The sequence below is a fragment of the Gekko japonicus genome, unplaced genomic scaffold (assembly GCF_001447785.1).
Source record: "Gekko japonicus isolate JY-2015 unplaced genomic scaffold, Gekko_japonicus_V1.1 scaffold2346, whole genome shotgun sequence".
Taxonomy (NCBI): Eukaryota; Metazoa; Chordata; class Lepidosauria; order Squamata; family Gekkonidae; genus Gekko; species Gekko japonicus.
Window position 1 is genome coordinate 172,643 of NW_015170961.1, and position 26,222 is coordinate 198,864.

The following is a 26,222-nucleotide window of genomic DNA, read 5'->3' on the forward strand; positions in this document are numbered from 1 at the left end:
GAAACAAGTAAGTCTCTAGCTCTTTTTGTTGTGAACTTATGACACATATAAGTGTGCAGATCTTTTTAAAAATAAAAACCAGGAACTAATACATTGTTACAATAGATCACTGTTACATTGTAACACTATAGTGATCTGTCAAATTACCAATTTTAAAAGAAGAAAGCCTTCCACAGGAGGGAAAGGAAATGAATGCTCTGCTGCCACTGCAAACAGCTCTGCATTTGCAGCAGCAATGAGAGTTACTCAGAGAATCACCTTTGTGTGGAAGCAGTCCTGGTGTGATTAGTCTTACTTCCAGCACACGTTGGATACAGATTGCCTAGTAAGTTTGGTAGAACACTGAGACCACTTTGCCAGTCCTTGTACTAGTGTCTCTGCAGAGCCTGTAGCTTGTTGCAGCTTCAGCCTTAATTCCAGGCACTGCTATAAGCCAACAGTTCTTATCCTCTTTCGTGAAGTACAGTCCTGCTGACTCTGTTGCTAATGCAGCTCTTCTAGATCAAGACACAACCTCTGTAATTACACCATTTTCCTGACTTCTATTGCAGCTGACTTCCCAGGCTATAAGCTATATGGCACGCACATCTAGTGACATCTTAAAGCTCTAACTGAAAAACAACTTCCCACTTTGAGACTGTAAATGCCTGAAAAAGCTGCATGCCTAGAACTGACGATATTGCCTGGGCGACAGTGGTATGTCGATCCTTTCCTAGGAAAGGAGCAATCTCTTCTGAATCAAATTGACTCCCCAAGAATAGTGGTGTAGCCTTTTGACCACTAGTAGATACAAACTAAGAAATTCCCAGAATTTCTGGATGAAACACTGTGCATCTGGCAGAACAATCCAAGGGTGGGGTCAGAACTGGCATGAGCATTAAAGAATGCACTGGGGAGAAAAAGCAGTCTGAGGCTAGCTTTACAAAGAAGCTCTTGTCATTCTTCCTCATTGCTTTGTTGCCTCATTGCCTGGGTCAATGGGAACGGAACAGGCAAACAAAACTAAAAACGAACAAAAATCCCTGCAAAATGGCATCATGCTAAAAACAGCCAAGGAAGAAACCCGTACCTTAATGACTTGTTTTATAATCAGAATAAGCATTTTCTCTGGAGAATTTAAAATGAATAGCATTATCCAAAACAAGCTCAGATAATTTTTAAACAAGATTACTTTCAGCCTACCAATTTCAGGCTAAACTGAAGAAAACCTGTATTATATTTTAGGTAGTACTAAACAAGTTTTTAAAGAAATGTGTCAACTTCTCAGACAAGCAGGATAAATTAATTACTGACCTTGTAAGAAAAAAGCAGTGTACCTCTTCATGAAACCTGTCTTACCTTATTCCTCTTTTCCAGCACATCACTTGGATTTGTATTCATAGGAACAAACTGGTTTGGATCTTCTATTTTTATTGGAGTTCCACTGTTAACCTTAGATGAATCTTCAGCTTTTATCCACTTGAGAAAGAAGAAAAAAATCATTTAAATGCTACAGGAAAAAAGGTGATTGTATTTAGGGGAAGAAACATGGTTGAAGAAAGGAGCAGAGAGCTTCTGGGCAATGGGGTTAATATTTAGTTATGCAGATAGTACTTAGGCAAGCTTACTTTCTCAGCACATAAATATCACGAGAATATTAATTCAGTGCAAAATTTCTGTCCTTCAATCAATTTTTGGTATTTTTACCTTAGTATCTGAAAAGTTCTGAAATTTTCTCAAAGAAACAAAAATATTTATTAAACATTGGTATTATCTCCATTAAAAATATTATACCACCAAAAGCAACAAATTTCTTAATTCACTATAATGATGAAGCTCCCTTCCAACTATAGGTTTTTTGAATTGTACCTTTTAATGTAGGTCTTTTCATTAGGCTACTCACTAAGAACTGCTGATAAAAATTAAAAGCAGATATGAATCGTTCAACAACCAGAAGGTGGAGCTGTTCTTTTGAAGTTCAGGTTATGATCTGGGAAACTATTTGACAACTAATTTGCATATAACACGACCAATCACAGTGTGTCCCTCTCCTCATCTTTACTCCCATCTCTTGAGCCACATATAAAAATAATTTATTTATTTATATTTATTTATTTATTCAATTTATACCCCACCCTATCCCAAACATGGATTCAGGGCAGCTTACAACATGTAGTAAAACAATAAAACAGTAAAAGCAATAAACAATCGATGGCACAATAAACAATATCATCAAACCCCATGCCTCATATCAGGTGAATACAGGTGCTTCAGTGCCCAATAATATTATCTGTCAGCAGGCACTGGGAGAGGGGCCATAAACAGGGGAGGCCAGAATGGCTGAACATCCACTGCCTAGCAGAGCAGCTCCATTTTGTTTGCAGCTACTGCAATGAGGGAGCTGCGGTGGCTCAAGTGGTTAAGATGCTGAACTGCAGGCTGTGGAAGGTCAGTAGTTCAGCAGTTTGAGACCCAAGTTGCCGCATGATGGAGTGAGCTCCCGTCTCTAGTTCCAGCTTCTGCCAACGTAGCACTTCGAAAGCAAGAAATTGCAAGTAGATAAATAGGTACCACTTCAGTGGGAAGGTAACAGCGTTCCGTGCGCCTTGGTGTTTAGTCATGCTGGCCACATGACCACGGAAGCGTTTTTGGACAGCGCTGGCTCTCCGGCTTTGAAACGGAGATGACCACCGCAACCCTAGAGTCAGACTCGACTGGCTTTCGAGCAAGGGAACCTTTACCTTTACCTTTTTACTGCAATGAGGGACAGGGTGAGGAAAAGTATGTGGAATTATTCAAATAATCAATTCAAAATTTACACCTACTCAATATTAGTTCTGATCACCCCTTTTCAAAGATGACATAACATTTATGTGTTATGGATTCGGGGAAGGAAAATCTTGCTGCATAGGGAAGCTGGCAGGAATTCATGGTGGTATGAGACCCCACCCTTTTCAAAATTAAGGCAGGATACTACACGCCCCAGTGCACAAGAGGGTGCATACTGAACCTGCAAACAAGAGCCTTAGACTGGGATTGAAACTGATTAACTATGCTGTGATCACACAGTGTTAGAAAAACAAAAAAAATAATTTCCTGATTCCAGAAATTACAGCACACAGTAGTACAAATTAACCACGATCGAAACCAGCCAATCTGCCTAAAAAAAGCTATCATTAGATGATCCATACAAGGTCCCCTGATAAAAATAAGAATGTGACTCAATCTTTAGCTGACCCCCTAGATTTAATCACCTACTCTCTGATTAGTAAGAAGCCACGTGATCCAAGCCCAACAAGAGGGGAAATCCCTATTCCTCTTGAGCCGAAATTATAATGAATTCAGGGAATACCCCCAAGTTGCCAGCACTAGATACTTCAATAGCTAAAAACCGAGTAACTGGGACTTGTGGACTTCATATTATGAGTTGGAATAGAGCTGGCTGGGCCTCGAGAGTTTGTTGTAAAGATACCAAAGCTTTTATGGCTCCTTTTGATATTTTACGTCTTCAGGAGACCAGGTTAATGGACGAACCTATCTTTCCTGGTTATCTTACTCTCTATCAAAGAGCAGTTATAGGTTCAAGGGGGGAAGGCCACGGGGGGGGGGGAACTTGTTTAATTTCAACTAGCTTGAATATAGGACCTTGCTACCTCCTGGTGGGAGATGATCTGATTATTGCTTTTTTATTGAAGTTGGATGATATGACAGTTATCCTCTCCTCTATTTACATTCCTCCATCCGCTTCTATATATATAAAATAAAGTCCCCTCACCGTAAAATCAATGCCCAGGTCAAACCGCTGGAGCTAGAAACACCAAATTTGGGGAGAGTGCTCCTATCATGACGTAGATGCTCACTAAGAAGGGATTTTTAGAAATTTGACCCCTAAGTGGGTAAAAAGGGGTAAAATGTGCTCCCCCCATTGATTCCTATGTGGCTCCCAGGCTGCTGCCTCGTTGCACCCCCCACTCTCTGATTGGTCAGCTGCAAGCTCAGTGTTCTGAGGTTAAAAAAAATAGTTACAGGGGACTGCAGAGAGCTAATGACAGTTGAGGAAATCAGGAGTTGCCAACCGCCTGTGTTGTGAAGCAAAGCTGCTGGCCCAGCCTCTCTGATGGCTTCCAACACACTCCCCCCACCTCCTACACCTAACAGGCAGTTGTTTGTCAGGTGCAGCAGTGGTTGCAGGGTGCTTAAAGCCATGAGGGAGCCTGCCCCAGCAGTAACGCCTTAGTGATCCTGCTAGCACCGCCTCCACAGTGGCTTCTAAAACTCCATCAGTATTATAACTGGATTTATGGAACTTAAATACCATAGCGAAGCATGGGTATCAGGCTAGTCTAGTATAATGATTAAGAGATGGGACCGCTGGGAAAAACTGTCGATGACTTGCAGGCTCATTTTTCAAGGGGGCCCCTAGTACAAGCAGGGGACTTTAATGCAAGTATCGGCAGTAACAATTATACACTCTTCTCTAAACTATTAGGCCCTGATAATGATTAATTTTTCAGCCCTACTTGGCATAATAGGAAATCTAAGGATGATGTAATAAACAGAGGTGTTTTGGAGCGGGCTAAATTTGTGATTTAGAGAAACTTTATTCCATTGAATGGTTACTCAGAGGTAGATGGAGCCGGGGATTTCACTTACATGAGTCCCAAAGGAGCCAATGTAATAGCTTATAACCTAGCCCCTCTTGAATATCTTTCCCACTTGAGTTCCTAAAAGCTGGCAATTACATGGGAAGTGATCATCTCCCAGTCTCCTTTTCTATAGATTTATCTTTAGAACATTACCCTATTCCAGCACACAGCTTCCCTCTTTCTCAAAATCAAAATAAAGCTTGTTGATTACTTTGGAGCTCTGAGTCTAGTGACAAGGCTTGAACCATAATAGGTTCTATCCCTTGTAATATTCTTATTAACAGGGTTTTACAGTCTGATTCAGTGCTGAACTGTTTGCATCATTTGGATGAGGTAGTAAAATTGTTCAGACCCTTTCACGTGAAAAAGAATCTTGACAGGACACCCTTCGAAGTTAAGAGGAATAGTTGGTTTAATAGTGACTGTAAAAGAATGAAAAGGTGGATTCAACAGAAGCAATGTGAGTTCAAAAGTAACTGTACAATATCAGCCCTTCGAGAGCGGATAGAACTGAAGAAAACGCACAGAGAACTGACCAAAACGAAGAGATGGATGGCCCTCAATGAGGAATGGGGATATCTCATTTCAGCTATTAATAACAATGATAATAAGGCCTTCTGGTCTATCATCAATACCCAGGCTCTAAAGTCCCATGCTGTATTGCTCCTCTGACATGGGAAAACTATTTCAAGAAGCTATACTCTGATGCTAGTGCCAGTACACCTAGTACATCCTTTATTATTCCTCTTGATGTAACAGCATCTTGATCCAAGGTATCAATTAAGGGGGTCATTTGCCTTATCAACGGATTAAAACTAGGATAAGCCCCAGGCTCTGATCTAATCCCTAACGAGCTATTTAAGGCTGATCCACAATGGTGGGTCACAGTTCTGGCCCCAATTTTCACTCAAATTAACATCAATGGACAAATACCCGAATTATGGAAACATTCTATTATTGTTCCAATATTTTAAAAAGGGTCCAGAAGTGATCCATCCTGTTATCAACTAATCAGCCTTCTTTCTTCTTTAAGAAAGCTATATTCTGCTGATCTACTAAAGAAGCTCCTGGATTGGATGGAATCGGAAACCTTATTGGGACATGATAGATAGGATTTATGCAGGGTTCTTTGACATGAGACCATTGCCCAGTTCTTTATCACCTGGCTGAGAAATACTCATCTTTTAAGGGGGGGCATCTATATGTGGCTTTTATTGACCTCAAGGGGGCCTTCAATTCTATAAATCGCCCCAGATTGTGGAACAAACTTAAACTACAATGGACAAAAGACTCATAGGACTCATTCAACTATTATATTCAGGTTCGACTGCCCAAGTATAATGTGGGTATGATGGGAATTTAACAAATCCATTTAATTTGGAAAAGGAAGTACAACAGAGATGCTTGTTGGTGCCTTTTTTGTTTAATTTATATTTAAATCATGTAGCAAGAATCTTTAATGACTGCTGCCACCCACCAAAAGTAGCTGAGATTGGGGTGCCTTTTTTGCTCTATGCAGATGCCGCTGCGATTTTGTCCCAAACTAGAGTTGGGCTGCAAAGGATCTTGCAATCTGTTTCTAATTACTGCTCTCCGGAAAACCTGGTGATTAATTATTCAAAATCTAAGATCCTAGTTTTCACCAAGACCAGAAAACAGAAACTGTCTCAATGGTTTTTCAGTGGTTTAAAATCAAGAAGCCAAGACTTTCTCCTATTTGGGGATTTTGTTTTCAGCAGATCTGTCTTGGACCCCTTAGAAAAGTACTTAATAAAGCTAAACTATGCACAAGTACCATAAATGTGTTCTTCCATAATAAGGGGGGGATATAAGGGGGGGTATATTTCTGGAGCGGTGCAAATTTTTAATTTGAAAGTGGTTCCCCTCATCCTTTATGGAGCAGCTATTTGGATTAAAGCTACCTCTGATAACATAGATCAACCCTTACCCCAATTTTTAAGGAAAATACTGAATATTCCCTGTTGTGTGTCAAATGTTGTATTGCATGCAGAATTTGGACAGATATCCTCGGAAGTCAGAGCACGGCTTTATGCCTTTAAACTGAGATTTAAAAAGCTCTGTGCCAAAGATGGTTAGTTAGCCACTCTAAATCAAGAGACCCACAAATTGACTTGGATGAAAGCCCTGGATGAGAAACTGATGACAGTTGGAATGTCGATTAATGATATTTTTGAGATGGACAAATCCAAAGCATTTTCTCTGATCAAAAAGCATGTCCTAGAAATCAATTATAGTATGATCCTGAGAGCCCACAGAGTTTGCTCACCCCTGTCTTTTGGTCTTTCCCAAGATCTTTACCCCCCTTGTGTACTATCTTACCATCGCACATTACAATAGAGCTTTTTTGTTTGCAAGATTGAATATTATTCCTACAATGGTTTTACAGGGGAGATTTTTTGAATAGGCCCTATTCTGACAGAATCTGCCCTTGTGGCCTTGACAGGATAGATACACCCGTCTATGCCCTGCTTGAATGCAGGTTCTTTGAGAATATAAGGGATCACTATATTAAGCCTTTAATCAACCAACCGTCCCTCTACACTCTGGAAACCCTGGCTCTTTTGCTCAACGATAAGGATCCTAAGTTTACTCTAGCAACTGCAAAATTTGTCTCAGTCCTTTTAGCCTTTGCATCAAAAGAATAAGACGCAAGAATCTTCTGCTGCTCAAGATCTGTGAATCAATGAGCTTCTAAGGGTTTGAAAGGAAAGGAGAAAAAATAACTGCATAGCAACAGACAGATATGTCTGAAGTAGATACGTTTGTGCAACAGCAGCATATTTCTGGAAATACTTTAAACGTGAAAAGGGGAAAACGTTTTGAGAGAATATATGCAGCGGGATGGTGTTCACAATCCTGGGGGCTTCACAATCGGGTAAAGCAGTTTTAGTAGAAGCAAGAATGCTATTTGCACAGGGAGCAGAGTGATATATAAGATTTATTTCTCTTTTTACATTTTAGAAATGAAGATCAGAAAAGCTAGGCTTATTGCCAAATGGTGCAGTCCACACTTACTCCTGCTTTGTTTCCTAGGTAAGCTTTCTCTTGTGGCCTAGTTTGCATTAAGATGTGTATGCTCCACAATTACACAATCAAGCCAAATCCAAATCAACATCAATAAAACAGGAAAGCAGTATACAAGAGTATTAACAAATAAACTACATAAGCAGCAAGATCCAAAACATTTCCAAGAGAGCAAAACTAGCAAAGAACCAGCAAGCTTTTTTTCACACACACAGAGAGAAAATAAATAAAGACAGAAGGCAAGGAGTTAAAAATCTGACAACAAAAAGGACAACAAAACCATAAAATATCTATAAAGGAAAGGAAGAGGAAGAGCAGAAAGAGAAGAAAAATCATCTGAAGGCCTGGGCAAGCTAGAATACGTTCACCTAGTGGCAGGGGCTCTCAACCAAAGATCAACTTTTTGGGCATGCAGGTTCCTTTGAAATTCTGACATAGAGCGGGGGTGGAACTCTAAAATGGCTGCCGCTAGAGGTGCAACCAACCACAAAATGGTTGGTGTAGACAGAAACAACCCCAAAATGTCATAACTCTACTAGTAACCCTCAACATTTCAGGCAAAAGCTCTGCTCAACAGAATGCCTTTAAAAATGAACATACTGTTATAAAATATTTTCTTGCATATATACAGCTCATCTTCAGTGACGTAGTGAAGATCCTTGTGCTGTGATGTCAACAACTGCCAAAGCAACATTTTAAAAATCCTGCACAGCCAATCAGCTCTCTAATGGCTAATTAGAAGCCCTGGTGGTCCAAAAGCACCATCTGGCTCCAGGTACTTTCTAAAAATACTTGGCAGGTGCCAGAAAAGGCGTCAAAGGATACCATGATGCTCATGGGTGCCACATTGGGGACCCTTTCTCTAAACACACAGCAGCAGGTGAATTCCTGGGGGAGAACATTCCACATCTAACGTGCCACAACTAAGAAGGTCTCAGCTCATATAACATTCTGCCTAACCTCAGAAAATGTGAGAAGATGGTGCAGGGTTCTCTCAGTTGACAAGAGCATATCTATGAGAGAGCCCTTGAAATATCCTGGCCCTAAACAATTTAGCCTTAAAAGTAATAATCAGCTTTTAAAAAATGGTCTGTGAGCAAACTGGCACCCAGTATAGATGTCTCCATACTGAAAAATGTACTCCTTGTGTTTTGCACCAATTACAGCATCCGAATGGTCTTCAAAAGGCATCCCCATTAAAAGTGCATTACAATAATGTAACCTGGGTGAAACCAAAGCATGAGTAGCTGGCTGTGTCTTTCCTGTCAAAGAAGGGATGACGATATGAGAAATGCTGTGTATGACAGAGGAGATCTCTGCTTCCATCTGCAGCCCTGGTTCTAATAGCACTCCCAAGCTGTGAATTTGTGCTTTGAAGAGACGCACTACTCTGACCACAACAGGTTGACTCCTAAAGCTCTGACCACATCACCAATGACCAATAGTATCTTCATGGTACTGGTAATTCTACTAAATGAACAACATAAATTGCATCCTTTTTAACTTAGTCAGCATATAAAATTGTACTACTTTGCCTATTTATGGAATTTAAAAGTATAAATAACTTCATTTTCCATACAAAAAATTAATGGGCTACCCAATATTAAAAAATGAGTTACATACCGCAGCACCCTATGCTACACATTTATGTTTGCATATGTATCTTTATTTTTTGTCATCTGAGTGTTTTAAAAAAAAAGTTGAAAATAGAAAACAGATTTCTGTAGTAAACAAAATGAAGTGTATTCTGTGGCCAGAATCTCTCTCTCAGAATTACAATATGTAGGACTGCCAGCTTATTTGAGCATTGAGCTCTACTTTATAACACCAAAAACAATGAATTCCTTCATAATGTATTATTATTAAACATATTATAGTATATGAATTCCTGCAAACATTATTGACATTTAAACAAAAAAAATCTTGAAAATACTGTATATGTCTACAATATAAGAGGTTTTTTCCCCCACTGTTCCCCCAAATTTCCCATTTTTCCATTTGAAAAACAAAAGAAGTTCTCAGAGTTCTTCATGTTTTATATTTGGAATGAGTGGGATGCTTTGTAAGACAAGGATTTTCCCACTCATAGGAAGTTCTCTACCCTATTTTTTCTTCAGAAAAACTGAAAGAAGACCTAAGGGGGGGGGAGGGCCCCCCCATTTTTCCAGGCCATCGTACCTCTACCCAAAGCGTTAATTTCCACTACTGATCTTACAAACAGGAGCGGAACCACCAGGATACAGTGTCCTCACTATGCACCTTATTTATTTATTTACTCAATTTATATCCCACCCTCCCCACCGAGGCAGGCTCAGGGCGGCTTACATAAAAATGTAAAATGCATAAAACAACACATAAAACCTCATAATTTATCATACAATTATAACAGATGTAAAGTGCTAAGGTGCTAGAGCTAAATTAGATGGTAATAATAACATTATAAAATTAGGTAGCAGTCACAGCAGGATGTGTTGGTTTGTCAAAAGGGATAGACAGTGTTGGAATTCAGCATCTCCTCTGATTTTGCTGGCAGGCACAGGCTGCTGATGGAATGTCCAGGGGGCGGGCCTAAACACAGTACAGTTGTTATGCAGCTCCTAATTAAAAGCCTGGTGGAAGAGCTCTATCTTGCAGGCCCTGTGAAACTGTGAGAGGTCCCGCAGGGCCCTGATGTCTTCAGGGAGCTCATTCCATAAGTATGGAGCCACTACTGAGAAGGCCCTGGCCCTGGTTGAGGCCAGTCTGGCCTCTTTAGGACCAGGGAGGGCCAAACGATTTTGGAGCCCTGAACACAGTGCTCTCTGAGGAACATGTGGGGAAAGGTGGTCCCTCAGGTATGCCAGTCCCTGACGATATAGGGCTTTAAAGGTAAGAACCAGCACCTTGAAGTGAATTCGGTATGCTATTGGCAGTCAGTGCAATGCTTTTAGCACAGGTTGGATGTGTTCCCATCAAGATCCTGGCTGCAGCATTTTACACTAGCTGTAGCTTCCGGATTCATGCCAAGGGCAGCCCCATGTACACTGCATTACAGTAGTCCTTCACTAATGGCCTCAATCAAGAGATCCAGGAGAATCAACAGAGTTGCACTCCACTGTTACTCCCATAACAGGACATCCATCAAGGTGACCAAGGCAGAGTCTATGAAGACAGCTTGGAGTGTATTGCTTAGGGTTGCCAGGTCTGTCCTAGCAACCAGCAGGGGAATGGGGAAGACCCAACCTCCCTTGCCCCAGTCTTATTGCCCAAATTTACATACATTCAAAAAACAGACCAAAGATCCCTAGTCCTGGGATATGGAAGTACACTTGTGAAGGAACATTCACATGTACCACAACTTACCCTGGTAAGCTATCTGTGTCTTCCTGCTTATTGGCCACTGGATCCAGCATTTTAAGACCCAAATGAGATTCTTTTCAGAACAGATTTTACAACTGCTTCCTTCAAAGCAATTGACACTATCTCCTCCTTTAAAAAATGCATTGATAAATTTCAGGACTCCAATAACTCCCTCTGGCTAGCTCTAACCAGACAAGTTGGGCAAAGGGCATTAAAACAATCCTTCATGGAGCACACGTAATTTCAGAATAGCCCTGTTCCTTCATTTTTTTTAGGACTCTGCATACCTATCTGTTGAAACTACTTACTGTGGTTTTAGTCCGGGGACTGGTTTCTCCATTTCGGGATTCTTCAGGAACATCCACTTTCAAATATGAGTTTGGGGAGTTCAACCATCTTGTCTTCTCCCGCTGCTGTTTCTGTGCTAGGAATTTGAGAGGGGAAATTGGGACTGAATCATCCTCAAAGGAAAAGGCAGTCACGGTGGCTGGAATCTCAACATCACTCTTGTGTCTGGGTTTCTCCCGCACTAAAGGCTGCCGATAAGCATAGCCAGTTCTGTAGCCCTGTGTAAGAGGGAAAAAAATTTCAGTTTATACTAAAAGCTTGTGCTGTTTTTCAACAACTGAAAACTACTCATTTAAAGTGAATCATAGACTATTTTTAGACAAAAACGTCAACAAAGCACCACATGAGAAAAATCCAGCTAAACTACATGTAGCACTACCTTAATCCTTGCTGCTAAATGCCAAACAAAAAGGAGATGTTAGTGGAGTGGGTTTTGACCCCACTTCTTCTTGAAGAAGATATATAGTATGTGGGGTGGACAGCAAGTGATACCACCAACTATACACTATCACTGATGAATAGATAGAAGCTCTAGAACAATCTTACAGCATAGACCAAGGAAAAGGGGTAAGAAAACATACAAAAAAAAGGTTGCCAGTATTCAGGGAAAGGCAAAGTTCAACATATAAAAAGAAATAGAAAAGGGGTAGAGAGTTTGTAGTATCATCTTTGTAAATCCCAAACTGTTACCTCAGCTAAATATCTTTTGATTTTTCAGAACACGATGTAGCCTAGTATTGACGGTTCTCATTTATGACAGAGGTTCTTCACCAACTGATCCAATCTTTTGATGGTGAAAAAGATAAAATCCAGTCTGACAGTCAGGGGCACTGAACAGATCATACCTGCCATGCATAGAAAGCACTTTGGTGTACAAAACCCTCAGCATGTACACTCCTACGTACAGCATGTACGTAGTTTGTACTATGTACAAACCAACCTGTACACAGGTTTCTTGTTTTATCTCCACGTAAGTGCAGTATCACATGTAAAAAGTGGTCCTCAGTGGAAAAAATGAGGAAGAAAAATATATTTGTATCAGAAGCAGGAGCCTGAAGAAAATAACTGTTGTTCATCGACGTCTTCTGTCCAGGCACACATTGGAACTGCGCTTGAGCAGGCTGGCCATGGGACATTTTCTTTCACGCTCAAAAACTCCAGAGGGGTTGCCCGGCCCCTTACAGAGCTGATGCATGGGCAGGATTCCCGCCCAACACGTCACGTGGTCTGTTGGCAGGTGCCCCCTTCCCTCAGTTCCTACTAAGTCGCCGCAAGCCCCCTTCTATGGCACAATAGGCCCTGTGAGAGCTCACAGGAGGGCAGGAGGGAGGTAATGTGTGCCTGCACAGAAGACATTGATGAAGAACAGTTACAGGTAAGTGCAACTCTGTTTTTGTCTTCCATCTTCTCATGCAGCCCCAAATTGGGACCATTGGCAAGCTATTCACCAGAGGAGGGAACAGAGCCTGTAGAATAGCTTTGCCCACATCTGCTTCTTTCTTCACCTGAAGGTCTAAGCGTAGTGCTTCACAAATGTGTCCCTCTGTTGAGCAGGTTGCTGCCTTGCAGATGTCCAGCAGGGGAACTCGTTGATGAAATGCAGCAGATGACCACTGCCCTTCGGGTGGAGTGTGCTTTCACATCAAGCAGACACGGCTCCCCAGATGCCATGTAGCAGGAACAGATGGCAGCAACTACCCATCTGGACATGGACTGGGCTGAAGCAGCTTTGACCTTCTTGGAGCCCCAATAACAAATAAATAGTGTTTTTTTTACAAAATGGTTTGGTTCTATCTATGTAGTAAAGGAGGGCCCTCCTAACATCAAAGGTATGTAGGGCCTTTCCTGCTTCGAAGCTCGGAGTGGGGGAAAACACCAGCAGGACAATTCCTTGGAAACTACCTTAGGCAGGAAGTCTAGATTCAGGTGCAATACGACCCACTCACTGAATAGCTTGAGAAAAGGAGGATCAACCCTGAGTGCCACCAGTTCAGACTCTTCTGGCTGAGGTGATAGCCACTACAGACGCTACCTTCCTTGAGAGTAAATCTAAGGAGCAGGAGGCTAGAGGCTCAAAGGGTTGTTTCATCAGTCATGCTAACACTAAGGGCAATCACCACTGTGGGACAATAAGGGGTATAGGAGGGGAAACACTGGACAGCCCCTTTAAAAAGCACTGAGCCAATTTATGAGCAAAAACAGTACTCCCCCGCACCTCCTCATGAAAATGAGGCTGCTAGGTGGGTCTTCAATGAAGACACTGCTAAACCGGCCTGCGCTAATGACAACAGGTATTCTAAAACGAATGATAATGGGCAGGTAAAAGGGCATTCACCTCTAGCAGACATCCAGGACTCAAATCAAGTCCACTTCCTGTCATTAGAATATCTGGTTGAAGGTTTATGGGCTTGAAACAAGATATCTATTGGGAGAAGGAGTACCCTATGGCCAGATCCTCCACACTGTCAAGTGTAGCCGTGCTACATCGTACTGCAACAATGGACTGTGCATCAGCAGGTCTGGGACGGGAGGGAACAGTATGTAATCCATGCCCACTAAGCTTAACAGTTCTGAGAACCAGATCTGGTGGGGCCAGAAGGGAGCTACTAGGACACAATCCATCTGATCGGCCACCATCTTCCCTGTAATCTTGTTTAGGAGAGGGAAGGGAGGGGACGCATAAAAGAGTGTGCCTGACCAACAGATCTGGAATGCGTCTCCCAGGAAAGTCAGATTCCTTCCCACTAGAGAGCAGAATTCTGGTGTTATCTTGGACTTGGCTGTGGCAAACAAGTCTACCTGAGGATATCCCCAGGTGTTGAAAATTGCCTTGATGTATCTGTGCTGGACAGACCATTCGTAGTTTGTCTAATAGACCCTACTCAGGTTGTATGCTTCTGTATTTGAAGCCCTTGCTATGTGGATGGCCCTGGGAAGGGCTCCAATGCTCATAGCTATTTCCCAAGCTGCTATTGCCTCTAAGCAAAGCCTCCAGGAATCCATGCCTCCTTGTTTGTTGAAATACTATACTGTTGCAGTGTTGTCCATCTGGATCAGCACCCTCTTGCCTCTGAGAATATCTGAAAAGGAGGTAAATCTTACTGCACAAAGTAGCTCCCTTTCGGATGCAGACGATGACTGGCCTGACATCCCTGTGGGACAATTGGTACCCCCAGAATCAGGAACTTCCTTATCTTGGCAACCAGTGGGCCCCCCTCAGCATTCTTACTGTATGTCACCATCCCATTAAAATAGATGGGCTGGAGTTTTTCAGCTAGAAAGAATATGTCCCCTGGCTGGCCTGCGCAAGCGCAGTTCCAATGTGGGGCTGCACAAGAAGATGGAAGATGAACTGCCTCTTTTATGATAGCTTCTAAGGAAGTGATCTGAGGAATGGCACAGCTGTTATACCAGCAATTGACAGCGGCCAAACATATACTAAATGTTGGATAAAATTTATTTCAGGTTGTCAGAAAAAAAACATGGGATTTCTTTATGACACAAACAAGTAGAGGAAAGAAATTCACAGAACCTGCAGATTAGACTTGTGCACCCACCAGGTTGTCCAGCATCCTCATTAGTGCTTCAAACTCTTGTTCTCCAACTTTCCATTTGAACTGAGAAGCCATATTAACTCCTCCTCCTCCGGCTGCTGCCACGTGGTGTGTGAAAGGTTTATATTTCTGCAAGTCTAGGATAAGAAGATTGTCTACGCCACCTGCTCCAGCCAAGGCATGCACCTGTAACATAAATTACTCAGTAAATTGTTGTCCAGTATTAGTCAAAGACTGAAAGGTAGCCTTCCTAAATTTTCTAGAAACGGTCATTTTTATTTTCATCTTAATACATTAACATGCCCCAAAATGATCCCTATTTTGTATGCTGCAACATCAACTAAATAGTGGGGAAAGCTCTGAGTCACAGTTCTATGCTGTGTATGGGAGGTACCACACTACTGTCCTGTAAATGCTAAATAGCAGCAGTAATACAAAACTTGCTTCTAACTCATAAATTATTGTCAAATAATTGCTATTAATATTAAACATCCTGTTAGGAAAACAGGAAGAATACATCACATTTATATAGCGCTTCATAGACATCTCTCTTACCTGTGTTTCACAAGCTATTTGTACATTGTAGATGTAGTGGAAGGCTTCCTCTAATGTCTCTCCTAGAGCTACTACCCCATGGTTTCTCAAGACCAGCACCTAACAATGAGACACTAAGAATAAGTGGCAAAACCAGGGAAAATACTAGAAATCTTCAACAAAAATACTGATAAGAGCAGCATACCTTACAGCTTGGTCCAAGAACTTTCTGGAGTTGAATCCTCTCTTCCTGTTCATCCAGAGAGCCTTGGTAATTGTAATAGGCAACATCTCCTAGAATCAGAGCCTCTTGAGTTATAGGAAGGATGCCACACTTCATAGAAGAAACCTGTTTCAAAGAAATTACATTTAGAGGATGGAAGAAATTAGAAAAAAATGTTTAAGATCTCAGACAAATCTTAAAGTACTTGCTCTGTTAATTTCATTACTAGCTATCCAGTCTAGTATAGCAATAATCCCTAAACAGTGGAACAGAACTCAGTCAAAAGGTTTGCAGAAGCTTTATGGATGAGCTACTACCAGACTGACTTTGAAACAAATACAGCACATGAGAGCCATGGCTATAGAACTAAAAAATCTGAGAGTTTGTTTGGTTTTAAGCAAATGCATTTTCTGGATCTTCACGATGAAAACTTTGGAAGCTCTGCAAAGAGGAATGCTCTACACAGGGCATTTTAGAGCAAGAACATAGACATTGGGCTCACTGTTTGAGCAACAGAAACAACTTAACACACACACACCCTCCAATTAAAGACTAGTCAGACAAAATGGCCTGATCTAGATTTTGTGGTATGAACTTCATCTTCTTTATCAACTTGCTGCTAAATGACCACACATAGCACAAAATCAAAATTAGCTTATTTTGTGTTTGACTAATCAAAAGCTACATGGCTAAATATAGGCCAAATCATGGTTGAACGTGCACAATCTTGGGAAGGATACTCCTTATATAGTTATACTTCCATTGCTGGCTGTCCTGTTTAGTATATTACACAAATTGTGGTTTATAAAATTTGCTTTGATTGGAGGCAGACTCCTAAAGAAATAAAACAGCATGACTGTGGTATAAGCACTTCCATTTAATTGAAATGAACCCTGAGATGGCTCAACCCAAGGGTAACATTTTTTATTTTTTATTTATATTCTGATTTATATCCCGTCCTACCCCACCAGAGCAGGGAATTAATCCCATGTTTGTACCATTAGAAAGTACATGAGAACATGGTAAATATATAGTTGAAAATGTAGCTCACCAAAATTTGGTATAAATGTGCCACCTCAGTCAAACACTACTGTCTTGCTAGATGCTTAAGGAATCACAACCTAAGTCATTTCCAAAAAAGAACGTAAGACATGATATGTTTTGGATCCATGATGGATACTGAAGCTTTTTCTGCTTTCTACCATGTTAAGAAAAACAGACTTACAGCTGCTGTTGCTGGAGTGTGTACATGGATCACACATCGAACATCAGGACGCATGGAGTAGATGGCTGCATGAGGACTGAATCCTGTACTGTCAATGTTTAGGTTGGTGCACCCCTGGTCAACTACGTCTCCTATGATATTTACTTTTACCTGAAAAGACAAGCCAGCTCTAATAAGGGCTAATAAACTGAAACTTAATCCCGACAAAACAGAGGTACTAGTGGTGGTGGTGGTGGTTACCCAGGAATTTAGATATCTCCTGTTCTGGATAAGGTTGCACTCCCCCTAAAGGACAAAGTTTGTAGCTTGGAATGCTGCTGGACCTGGGCATTCTGTTGGATGAACAGGTGGCCGGGGTGCCTTTCACCAGCTTTGGCGGGTGAGCCATCTATGGCCCTTCCCGGGCAGGAAAGATCTTGCAACTGTGACACATACTGTGGTAACTTCTAGATTAGATTATTGCAGTTTACTGTACATGGAGCTGTCCTTGAAGACCATCCAAAAGCTACAGTTGTTACAGAACAATGCAGCCAAAATGCTGACTGGAGTGGGTTGTAGGAATCACATCATTGTAGTCTTCTTCTACCTACACCAGCTCTCAATTTGCTTCTGAACCCAATCTAGGTGCTCGTGTTGATCTTTAAAGTCCTACATGGCTTGAGGCCAGCATAATTAAAAGAGTGCCTACAGCCATATGAACCTACCCATCCACTCTGGTCATCTTTGGAGGCCCTGCTTCAGGTGCCCCTTTGATCTGAGGCTTGAGAGGTGGCAACCCAAGAAAGGGTCTTCTTGGTCACGGTGCTGAAATGTTGGCACTCCCTGTCTCCCTTTATTATTGTCTTCCACCAGCAGGTAAAGACGCAGAAATAATTTGTAAGGACGTCTGACTTGTCTTCATTTTATTTGTAGCATTAAGAGTAGCTAAGTTAATATACACTGCTCAAAGATCTTGGATGAACAGAGTGCTCTGAAAGTGCTCTGGAATCTGGAAATAATGCAACTAGTGTTTTACTAGACTGCTCTATAAAACAAAAGATTTGGGACACATTTCCTCCACACTCAAAATTGTATACTGGGCCAAATAAACCAAAAATGTGAACTAACAAGCCAACAAAATTATATGTTTCTGTAAAGCGCATACCAAATTGGAGGCAGAAGCTTCAGAAAATGACAGGCCTTTTGGAATGATAAGAATGTGATCATGTTCTTTGCTTACTCTTACCTGTAAACAAAATAGGAAAAGATTACTGATATACTAGCCAAAAGTATGTTTAATCCTAGGAAAACATATGTAATCTATGGGGCTGAAAGTATAAATGTGCCTTGGAACACAATATGAACAAATGATAAACACTGGATACTTACTGTGATATATGAATTAGCCAAGTGTGCCCATCCAAATAAATCAGTCAGCCTATACAAGCTGGCTAATTTACAACGAGTAAGTTTTTCGCCCTTCACAAATGCAGTGGTGTCTATCCCAGGTAAGTCATTGATGGGTGTAACCATTCCAAGGCCTAAAGTAGTTTCAACAAATGAATAAACAACAAGATAGCAACTTTCTCTCCAAAGGAAAAATATAGATCTCAATTTAAAATTGATCTAGAAATTGCTAACATGATCATGATTTCAAATACCTTCCCTACCATTGCTTGAGATACAGCAAACACATGAACATATAAAGCTGCCATACTGAATCTAACAACATCAGTATTGGCTACTCTGACAGCTGCTCTCCAGAGTAGAAGTCTTTCACACCACTAACTACCTTATCCTTCTTTAACTGAGGATCCCAGGGACTGAATCTGAGGCCTTCAGCATGCATATCAGATGATCTACCATTAAGCCATGCCCATTTCCTCCACTCACTTTCTGACTTTAGAGGAAGATAGGCAGAACCAAGTAGATGATGTCGGCAATTGCCTTGAAACCTTACTTACATCTGAACTCCACAACTACAAAGTGCTTCACAAATCCACTTTTTCTTGGCCCATTTAACATTTTCCTGTTATCTTTATTAACAAATAATTCAAGACAATCAAAAGGCATAAATAAAGAAATAAAAAAGTAAAAGAACCATTGCCTTAATTACAGCAAAACTGGTCCTGGAAAGTGCACTGCCCCCTAGCCCCTCCACTGCGGGTAGAAAAAGGAGCAAAAGATGTCTCTCTTGCTGTCCTCACAATAAACTGGCTGTGCCCAGCCCTGTGCAGAGCAGCAGCTGCTGCTATTAGGGAACTGGGTGCCCTGGCCCCATGCAGGGCATGTAAGCTGACACTGGTCACCTGCCCTGTATAGGCCCCATGTAACCAGTTAACTCATGGCAGCTCACCCTACCAACATGGGGCCGGAGTACCCAGCTCACTCACCGCTGCAGCAGCTCACTCACCTCATATAGGGTGAGGGCTGTTGGTGTATCATAGTGGTAGCTACAAGGGCTGCTGGTTCACCCTAGTGGTAGCTATGAAGATCACCCCTTACTCGGCCGGGGGAGGTGGCTTTTGTCAGTGGCCTTAAGACCAAGATGCCCCTGGCCTTAATAAATACATGGGGGACAATTCTTACTGAATAGAACAGTAGACCTATTACACATATGTCTGGGATCATGGGGACCAGAAATCTGAAAAAGCAAAAGTGGGAGTCACAGGATTTTGCTGAATTAACCACTCCAAAGCTTAAAATAGAATGGGCTTCATAAGCTGCTTCTTCCCTTGTCTGATCACCAACTGAATAAATACAAGTTCTCCGTAAAGGAAGAGCTGTCCTTTTTGCTGTCTGCTATTTTAGCTATGAAAAAGAAACACTAATTGCTTACGATGTTTTACTTACTTAAAGGAGATGAAGAAAACCCTGCAAAAGAACTCGCCATAATGTAATCGGCAATCTGTTGTAATGCAAGCAGTCCAGTTGGGTTATTGCCTTTCTTCATCTGTTCATGTATAAGAGATTCCAGGTCTTCCCGAAAAGCCTGAAAAAATATTATATCACTGAGCATACCTTCTAACAGAATCAGGCACTTGTCTCCATTTTACTACCAAGATACTTTTTACTTCAAGATCAAAACATACTGGAATCTGAATCTATTTGGAGGAGATGGAGATCACAGGTGGTATAGGTCTCAAATGGGTTGCCCAAGAATTGGGCAAGGATAAACTGAAGATCCCATGAGGGTGTTACTGGAGAGTGAAGCATCATTGCACTCCTGAAAACTGTTTCTCCAGAGGCTGGTTGAAGAACATATGACCTTGGGAATACAGGCTGTGAAACTGAGATAGCAGCTAGTTAAATGGACCCTAAGAGATGAATGTGCCAAATCTAGTTAATATAAGTGGAGCATACACTCTAGGATAGAAGTCACTGCACAAGTGAATGGGTACTATCCTGTCTTGGAGCAAAGGTGGTAAAGCACCTCCACTTATACTCAAAGGACTATCTAGTGGATAGCTTTCTGGCACTCAGAAATACCTCTTTCAGGGCATGCCATGCAGAAGTTGATGGAATTTGTTATTCTGTTACCTTACATTGGTGCTTCTCACTTTTCTTGACACTAGGAGAAAGAGCATGATGCTTTTGAGGCTTGTTTTTTTGTGTTGGCTCAGCACTAGAGGGCTGGTTTATCCTTCTGGCGACCCAGTGTCAAGGAACACAGGATAAACAGAATGGGCATTGAGATGGAAAGAAAAGACACCAAAGCACATGTTTTGACTGATTGATCCTGATCCTTCAACCATCCCCGCACAGACTGAGAGGGCATACTCCCAGAGGGTAGCAGCAGGGTAGACTGATTGTGCCTTGTTGGCTTTAGACAGCGGGTGCAAGTCTACAATGTATGTTGCTCTCCCAAACACAGGAGACACCAGTCATGGATGTCAGTTTAAAGTAGTTGCCCTTTACACTGAGAACACTTTCTGAAGGCTAGTCTTTTGTGGTACTCCACCTTTCTTACCTCTTCAGTTTTCACCATTGTTCCTATCCTCCTTTAGTAGTTTCTGTGGTGTTCCAGCACCTGTGGCACAAAAGACTACTACAGGATAGGAAAGTGTTGAAAACTGACCCAAAACACATTAGCTGAATTGGCCCCAGTGGCATTATATGCCCCTTCAGAGGGGCTACACATTCACTGAGTGCTTGCAAGTGCAGTTCCCCCTTTGGAAATAATGCCCCTGGTGCATTATTCACTGTGGAAAACCAGCACTGGGGAAGGCAGGCCCCCCACTATGGTCCTGACCCGAGTCAGATGCAGGCCCATGAAACAGGGAGCTGGAGTAGATGGACTTACTGGTCTGACCTAGGAAGGCACCTATTATGCTCTTACCATCCGAAATGGGGGACTTCTGCCATAGACATCTATGGCCTAATGAAGATGAAGGAAATCTTGAACAGTGAGTGCAGATCTCTGTGTGCAACACCTTCCCAGCTATCCAGATCTCACTCAACCACACCTTGCCCCTGTGTTTCACTTCAGTATGCATCACATTGTATCATACATTATTCCACAACAGAATGTGCAAGCATCTCTATCTTTCTATAGGAAGAGCACCAAAAAAAATTCTACTTGGTTACTGCAAACATGCTTATTTGCACGTTATTAATGTTTCCTAGAAAACACCTCCAATTTAGAGGTACGTCTGGCTCAAGGATAACTGTGCATAAACACCATGCTTCTCTCTGTTGTAATTCATTGTGGGGATTCCAAGAAACTTTCAGAGACAGATGCATGTGCTGCTATAAATTGAAGTTAGAAACAAACAGCTCTGTGAACTCAGTAACTAGGTGCTCTATCTCTACTTTTGCTTCCATCTATTTGCTTTAGACCCACGTTTTCTGATGGTCTGTCTGGTTACACATCCAGTGCTAGCACCCTGCCTCATCCATACCCAGAAGGGTGCAAGGGCAGATGCTAGGTACACTACAAATCTCTTACATCAGAGCTCACCATCTCTGAGGCTTTGTTCTTGGGAGACATGGACTATGTTCTGGACATGAAGTTATACTGCATGAATGCTAATATTCTGCTGCACAGTTCTGACTACAACATGGGAATTTTAAAATACATTCTAAACAGATTATATGTGAACACTACAGCATTAACTAATATTGTACGAAATCACAAATAAGGGGAAAATAAAATGGACAATTCTGTTGGAATGATTTAGGTTTTAACTATCTTGACACCAATATTATCAAACTGCTAGATCATTCATTCTAAATCTGGAAGAAGAATGTAATGGTTAGGGCAGAGATGTCAAACTCATTTGTTATAAGGGCCAGATCGGACATAAATGTCACTTTGTTGGGCCATGCCGTGTGTGCCAAAGTGTAATGCCAGGTACCAGAGATATAAACTATATAAAGGACAGCAGCTGATAAACTCTGAGTTGATGTATCCTCACTGAAAGGCCCCCTGGGCTGGGAGGGGGATACAGACGAAAACCCACATAGGTGGACTGGAGAGGCAGCAGAGCAATGCTAGGCAGTTGTTCCCACGATGCTTGACTGCTCTAGATGAGATTGTTCTGCTGTGTTGAGGCCACAATGGAGTGGCTCCACCCACTCCTTCCCTTGGACCAGTTGCTCCCGGGCCACATAAGAGCCCTGGACGGGTCGGTCCTCACGTTTGACACCCCTGGGTTAGGGACTTGAGAAAGGGAAACACGGTGGATTTTTGGCAATAGCAATACAGCTGAAAAATTGTACTCAGAACATTTGGAGATGATAACTAGTCCTTGCTAGGAAATCATAGAGTCATAGAGTTGGAAGGGACCTCCAGGGTCATCTAGTCCAACCACCTGCACAAGGCAGGAAATTCACAAATACCTCCCCCTCCACACCCGCAGTGACTGCTGTTCCATGCCCAAAAGATGACAAAAAACCTCCAGGATTGCTTCCTGACCCCAAAGTGGCAATCAGCATTTCCCTGGGCGTGTAAAAAAGGGCCACAAGAACTAAGCCCGGAGGCAACCCTTCCTGCCCTCCCTCTCTTGATCTGCCTAAGTTCACAGAATCCACATTGCTGTCAGATGGCAATCTAGCCTCTGTTTGAAAACCTCCAAAGAAGGAGAGCCCATCACTTCCTGAGGAAGCCTGTTCCACTAAGGAATCGCTCTGTCAGGAAGTTCTTCCTAATGTTTAGCCGAAAACTCTTCTGATTTAATTTCAACTCGTCGGTTCTGGTCCAACCTTCTGGGGCAACAGAAAACAACTCAACACCATCCGCTAGATGACAGCCCTTTGAGTACTTGAAGATGGTTATCATATCACTTCTCAGTCGTCTCCTCTCCAGGCTAAACATACTCAGCTCCTTCAACCTTCCCTCATAGGACTTGGTCTCCAGACCCCTCACCATCTTTGTTACTCTCTGGACACCTTCCAGCTTGTCTATATCCTTCTTAAATTGTGGTGTCCAAAACTGAACACAATACTCTAGGTGAGGTCTAACCAGAGCAGAGTAAAGTGGTTCCAGATTTGTAACTAGTGATCTGGACACTATACTTCTGTTGATACAGCCCAATCACATCACACTGCTGACTCAAGTTCAGTGTATGGTCTACTAAGACCCCTGGATCCTTTTCGCACATACTATTGCCAAGACAAGTCTCCCCCAACCTATAATTATGCATTTGATTTTTCCTACCTAAATGCAGAACTTTACATTTATCCCCATTGAAATTCTTTATATTTCTTTTAGCCCAGTTTCCTAGCCTGTCAAGATCATCCTGTATCCTGACTCTGTCTTCTACCGTATTTGCTACCCCTCCCAATTTAGTATCATCTGCAAATTTAATAAGCATAAATTTAATAATAATAGCTAAAAGTTTTCACCGCAAACCACTTTATGTGATATACACTGGAGAAATATTAGTTGTTGTAGATTTTCCGGGCTGTATGGTCGTGGTCTTGGCATTGTACTATAATGCCAAGACCAATGGCCATACAGCCCGGAAAATCTACATAGCCAGTTGCAATTTATTGAATTCTGTAGAGATGTGCAAATCTGTGTTTTCAATAAGCAAGAATGCTTGGCTCCCTGCTGCACAAATAGGGTATAATCCAGAAGAACAAACTGTGCATGCACCAACACTGGGAACGTTTGTGGTGCTTTACCTCACAGCAAGATGATGTGCATGGTGAGTGATATGGGCAAATTCTTTCTACATGTTACAAGAAGCAATCAAAAGCAGAAGGCTGAGGGTTCTTGTCTCCTTTTCATAATGACTGAAAGTAATATTAATATACCAGAAGTTTTAGGAAAGGTTTGATGTCTCAAGAGAACTTAAAGATAAACCTCTTCATGGATACATATATTCTTTAAGCCTTTTCATGACTAGTACTTGCTCCTATCTACAGATTTTCTGAAAATTTATTGATAATGGACATTATAAAATTATATTATGAATAGAAAATATATTTATAATAGACCAGCATCTTAGAAAAGAGGACAGTTCCTACTATTAAGCATCTATTTAGCACAGCAGTGTAAAAAGTTCAGTGTAACACAGAGAACACAATTTTTGTATTAGACTTCTAATTTTTAACAGTGCAGTACAATGACAGTGTATTTTATTTAGCATGTTCAAGTGCTCTACTGAAATACACTAAGACAGGAAACATTCTTTCAATGAATTTTTATCAGGTGTATTCCTAAAACTTGTGATAAAATTGTAACTAAGCGAGAAGTGTATGGAAATCCTTCCATGGGACTTCTGACCTACAATGACTGTCTTTATCCAGTCAATCACCACTTACTTACTATATCCATAGAGTACAACATTGGCCTCAGAATAACTACTGTAATTAGTAGGCCAAACTGTGCTCTAGTGAAATGATGAAATTATTTGTGCATTGTAATCATAGATTTAACATAAATGGGAAAGGCAATAAAGAAAACCAGAATTAATTGAAGAGGGCAACATTTAAAAATTTGCCCAGTTTTTCCAAACAGAGAAGTCAAGAGTATATTTGAAAGAGGCTCAAATAGTTTCAAGTTAAAAAATTCAGGTTCAGGTTAAAAAGTGTTCTATTTTTGTTTTTCAAACCTTCCTATTCTACTTTTTGTCACTATTTACATTCTATTTTTTAAGCTCTAACCATACTCCTACCTAATAAAATATTATCCATGGGAAGAAAACCTATTACAACTCATAATACCCCATTGGAAATGTTTACTCCAAACCCCTCCTGTGGCTAACAGGGATTTCTTGGAACACAGTACCAACAATATAAACGACCAGATATGTGGAAAAGAACATCCAGTAAACACACAAAAAAGCCATATTTCCTATAGATTATAATTTGTTGATCTAACTTGGCCTACTAAAAAAATTAACAGACTTGCCTAAAGTTATTATGTATTACTCTCACAATGGAGTATAAAACTGGTGTTCTAACACATTTCCCAATGGTAAAGGTTGTCTTAAATGTCTTTATGTGACTGATCTGGTTTGCAGGAAAAGGTGGACTGGTATTTGAGACAGCTTTCAAAAACAAAGTTCAAAATAAGAACACTGATCTGCATGTGAATGCTTAACAGTGTATATCTGGCCAGTGACTTTCTTTTTCCCCCCTTGAGTCTCAGCAGCAATCAAAAGCTGTGTAGCGAGGAAGCTACTTTTTGTGCAGTGTTAATGAAGCATAGAATTAAGAGGGGAGGAAAAAAGTGAACCTCTGAATAAAGGACTGTTTGTTCGTACATGAAAACTGTGCAAATAAATAAGACACAAACTATCCACCGATTATTCTGGTGCAGAGTTCCATGGGTCCTGAGATATTCTTTCTAGATGATTCTCCCCCTTTTCGTTTTTTTCTGTTTTAAAAACAGGAGTGTGCACATGCACAGATGAATGCAAAATGCTGAAAATTAAGGAAGAACACTGTTTCTTTCCCCTCCTTTAATCCTACTTACAGGACTCTGCAGTATCTGGGTGACTCTCTTCCTTTGTTCCATCATGTTGAAGTCTTGCCTGAGGTCAGGAGACATGTTTCTTTCACGGATATAGTCAGGGTCATTTTCATTGATGCGGTCAAAATATCTCTCCTTGTGAGGCATGCTGGGAGGTGGAGGCGTTGTGATTACCCCCTGGCTTGTTTCAGCGCTCATACTTCAATCTGGATTACTCTCTTCACCTGGAACAATGAGAAGCCAGCACAGATTTAATGACATTAAAAAAACCCTTTAAAGAGTGCACAATCCTTTCCTAAAGGAGGGCAAAGGAAAAAAAAGAGGCACTCATAAATATTCCACACAGCACAATTGTAGATGGTTAAATTATAAATTATGCCTTATATGTTCTTAATGCAGTAACTGTAGGTTTGTATTGCATATATTC

The 26,222-nt window shown here is 41.3% G+C and overlaps 1 protein-coding gene across 2 annotated transcripts in view; it reads right to left on the reverse strand.

The window, feature by feature from the left end:
- ADD3 (adducin 3) overlaps positions 1 to 26,018 on the reverse strand; it is a 33,053-nt gene extending 7,035 nt beyond the window's left edge. For both annotated transcript variants that reach the window (XM_015418931.1, XM_015418930.1), the window contains exons 1-10: positions 25,799 to 26,018; positions 19,726 to 19,864; positions 18,262 to 18,413; positions 18,038 to 18,118; positions 16,894 to 17,043; positions 15,651 to 15,794; positions 15,467 to 15,565; positions 14,915 to 15,097; positions 11,318 to 11,575; positions 1,339 to 1,458 (exon numbers count right to left, since the gene is read on the reverse strand). In XM_015418931.1, coding sequence (XP_015274417.1) covers positions 1,339 to 1,458; positions 11,318 to 11,575; positions 14,915 to 15,097; positions 15,467 to 15,565; positions 15,651 to 15,794; positions 16,894 to 17,043; positions 18,038 to 18,118; positions 18,262 to 18,413; positions 19,726 to 19,864; positions 25,799 to 25,993 — 1,521 coding nt within the window. In that variant the 5' untranslated portion in view covers positions 25,994 to 26,018. The remainder of the gene's footprint in view (positions 1 to 1,338; positions 1,459 to 11,317; positions 11,576 to 14,914; positions 15,098 to 15,466; positions 15,566 to 15,650; positions 15,795 to 16,893; positions 17,044 to 18,037; positions 18,119 to 18,261; positions 18,414 to 19,725; positions 19,865 to 25,798) is intronic.
- Positions 26,019 to 26,222: the final 204 nt, after the last annotated feature.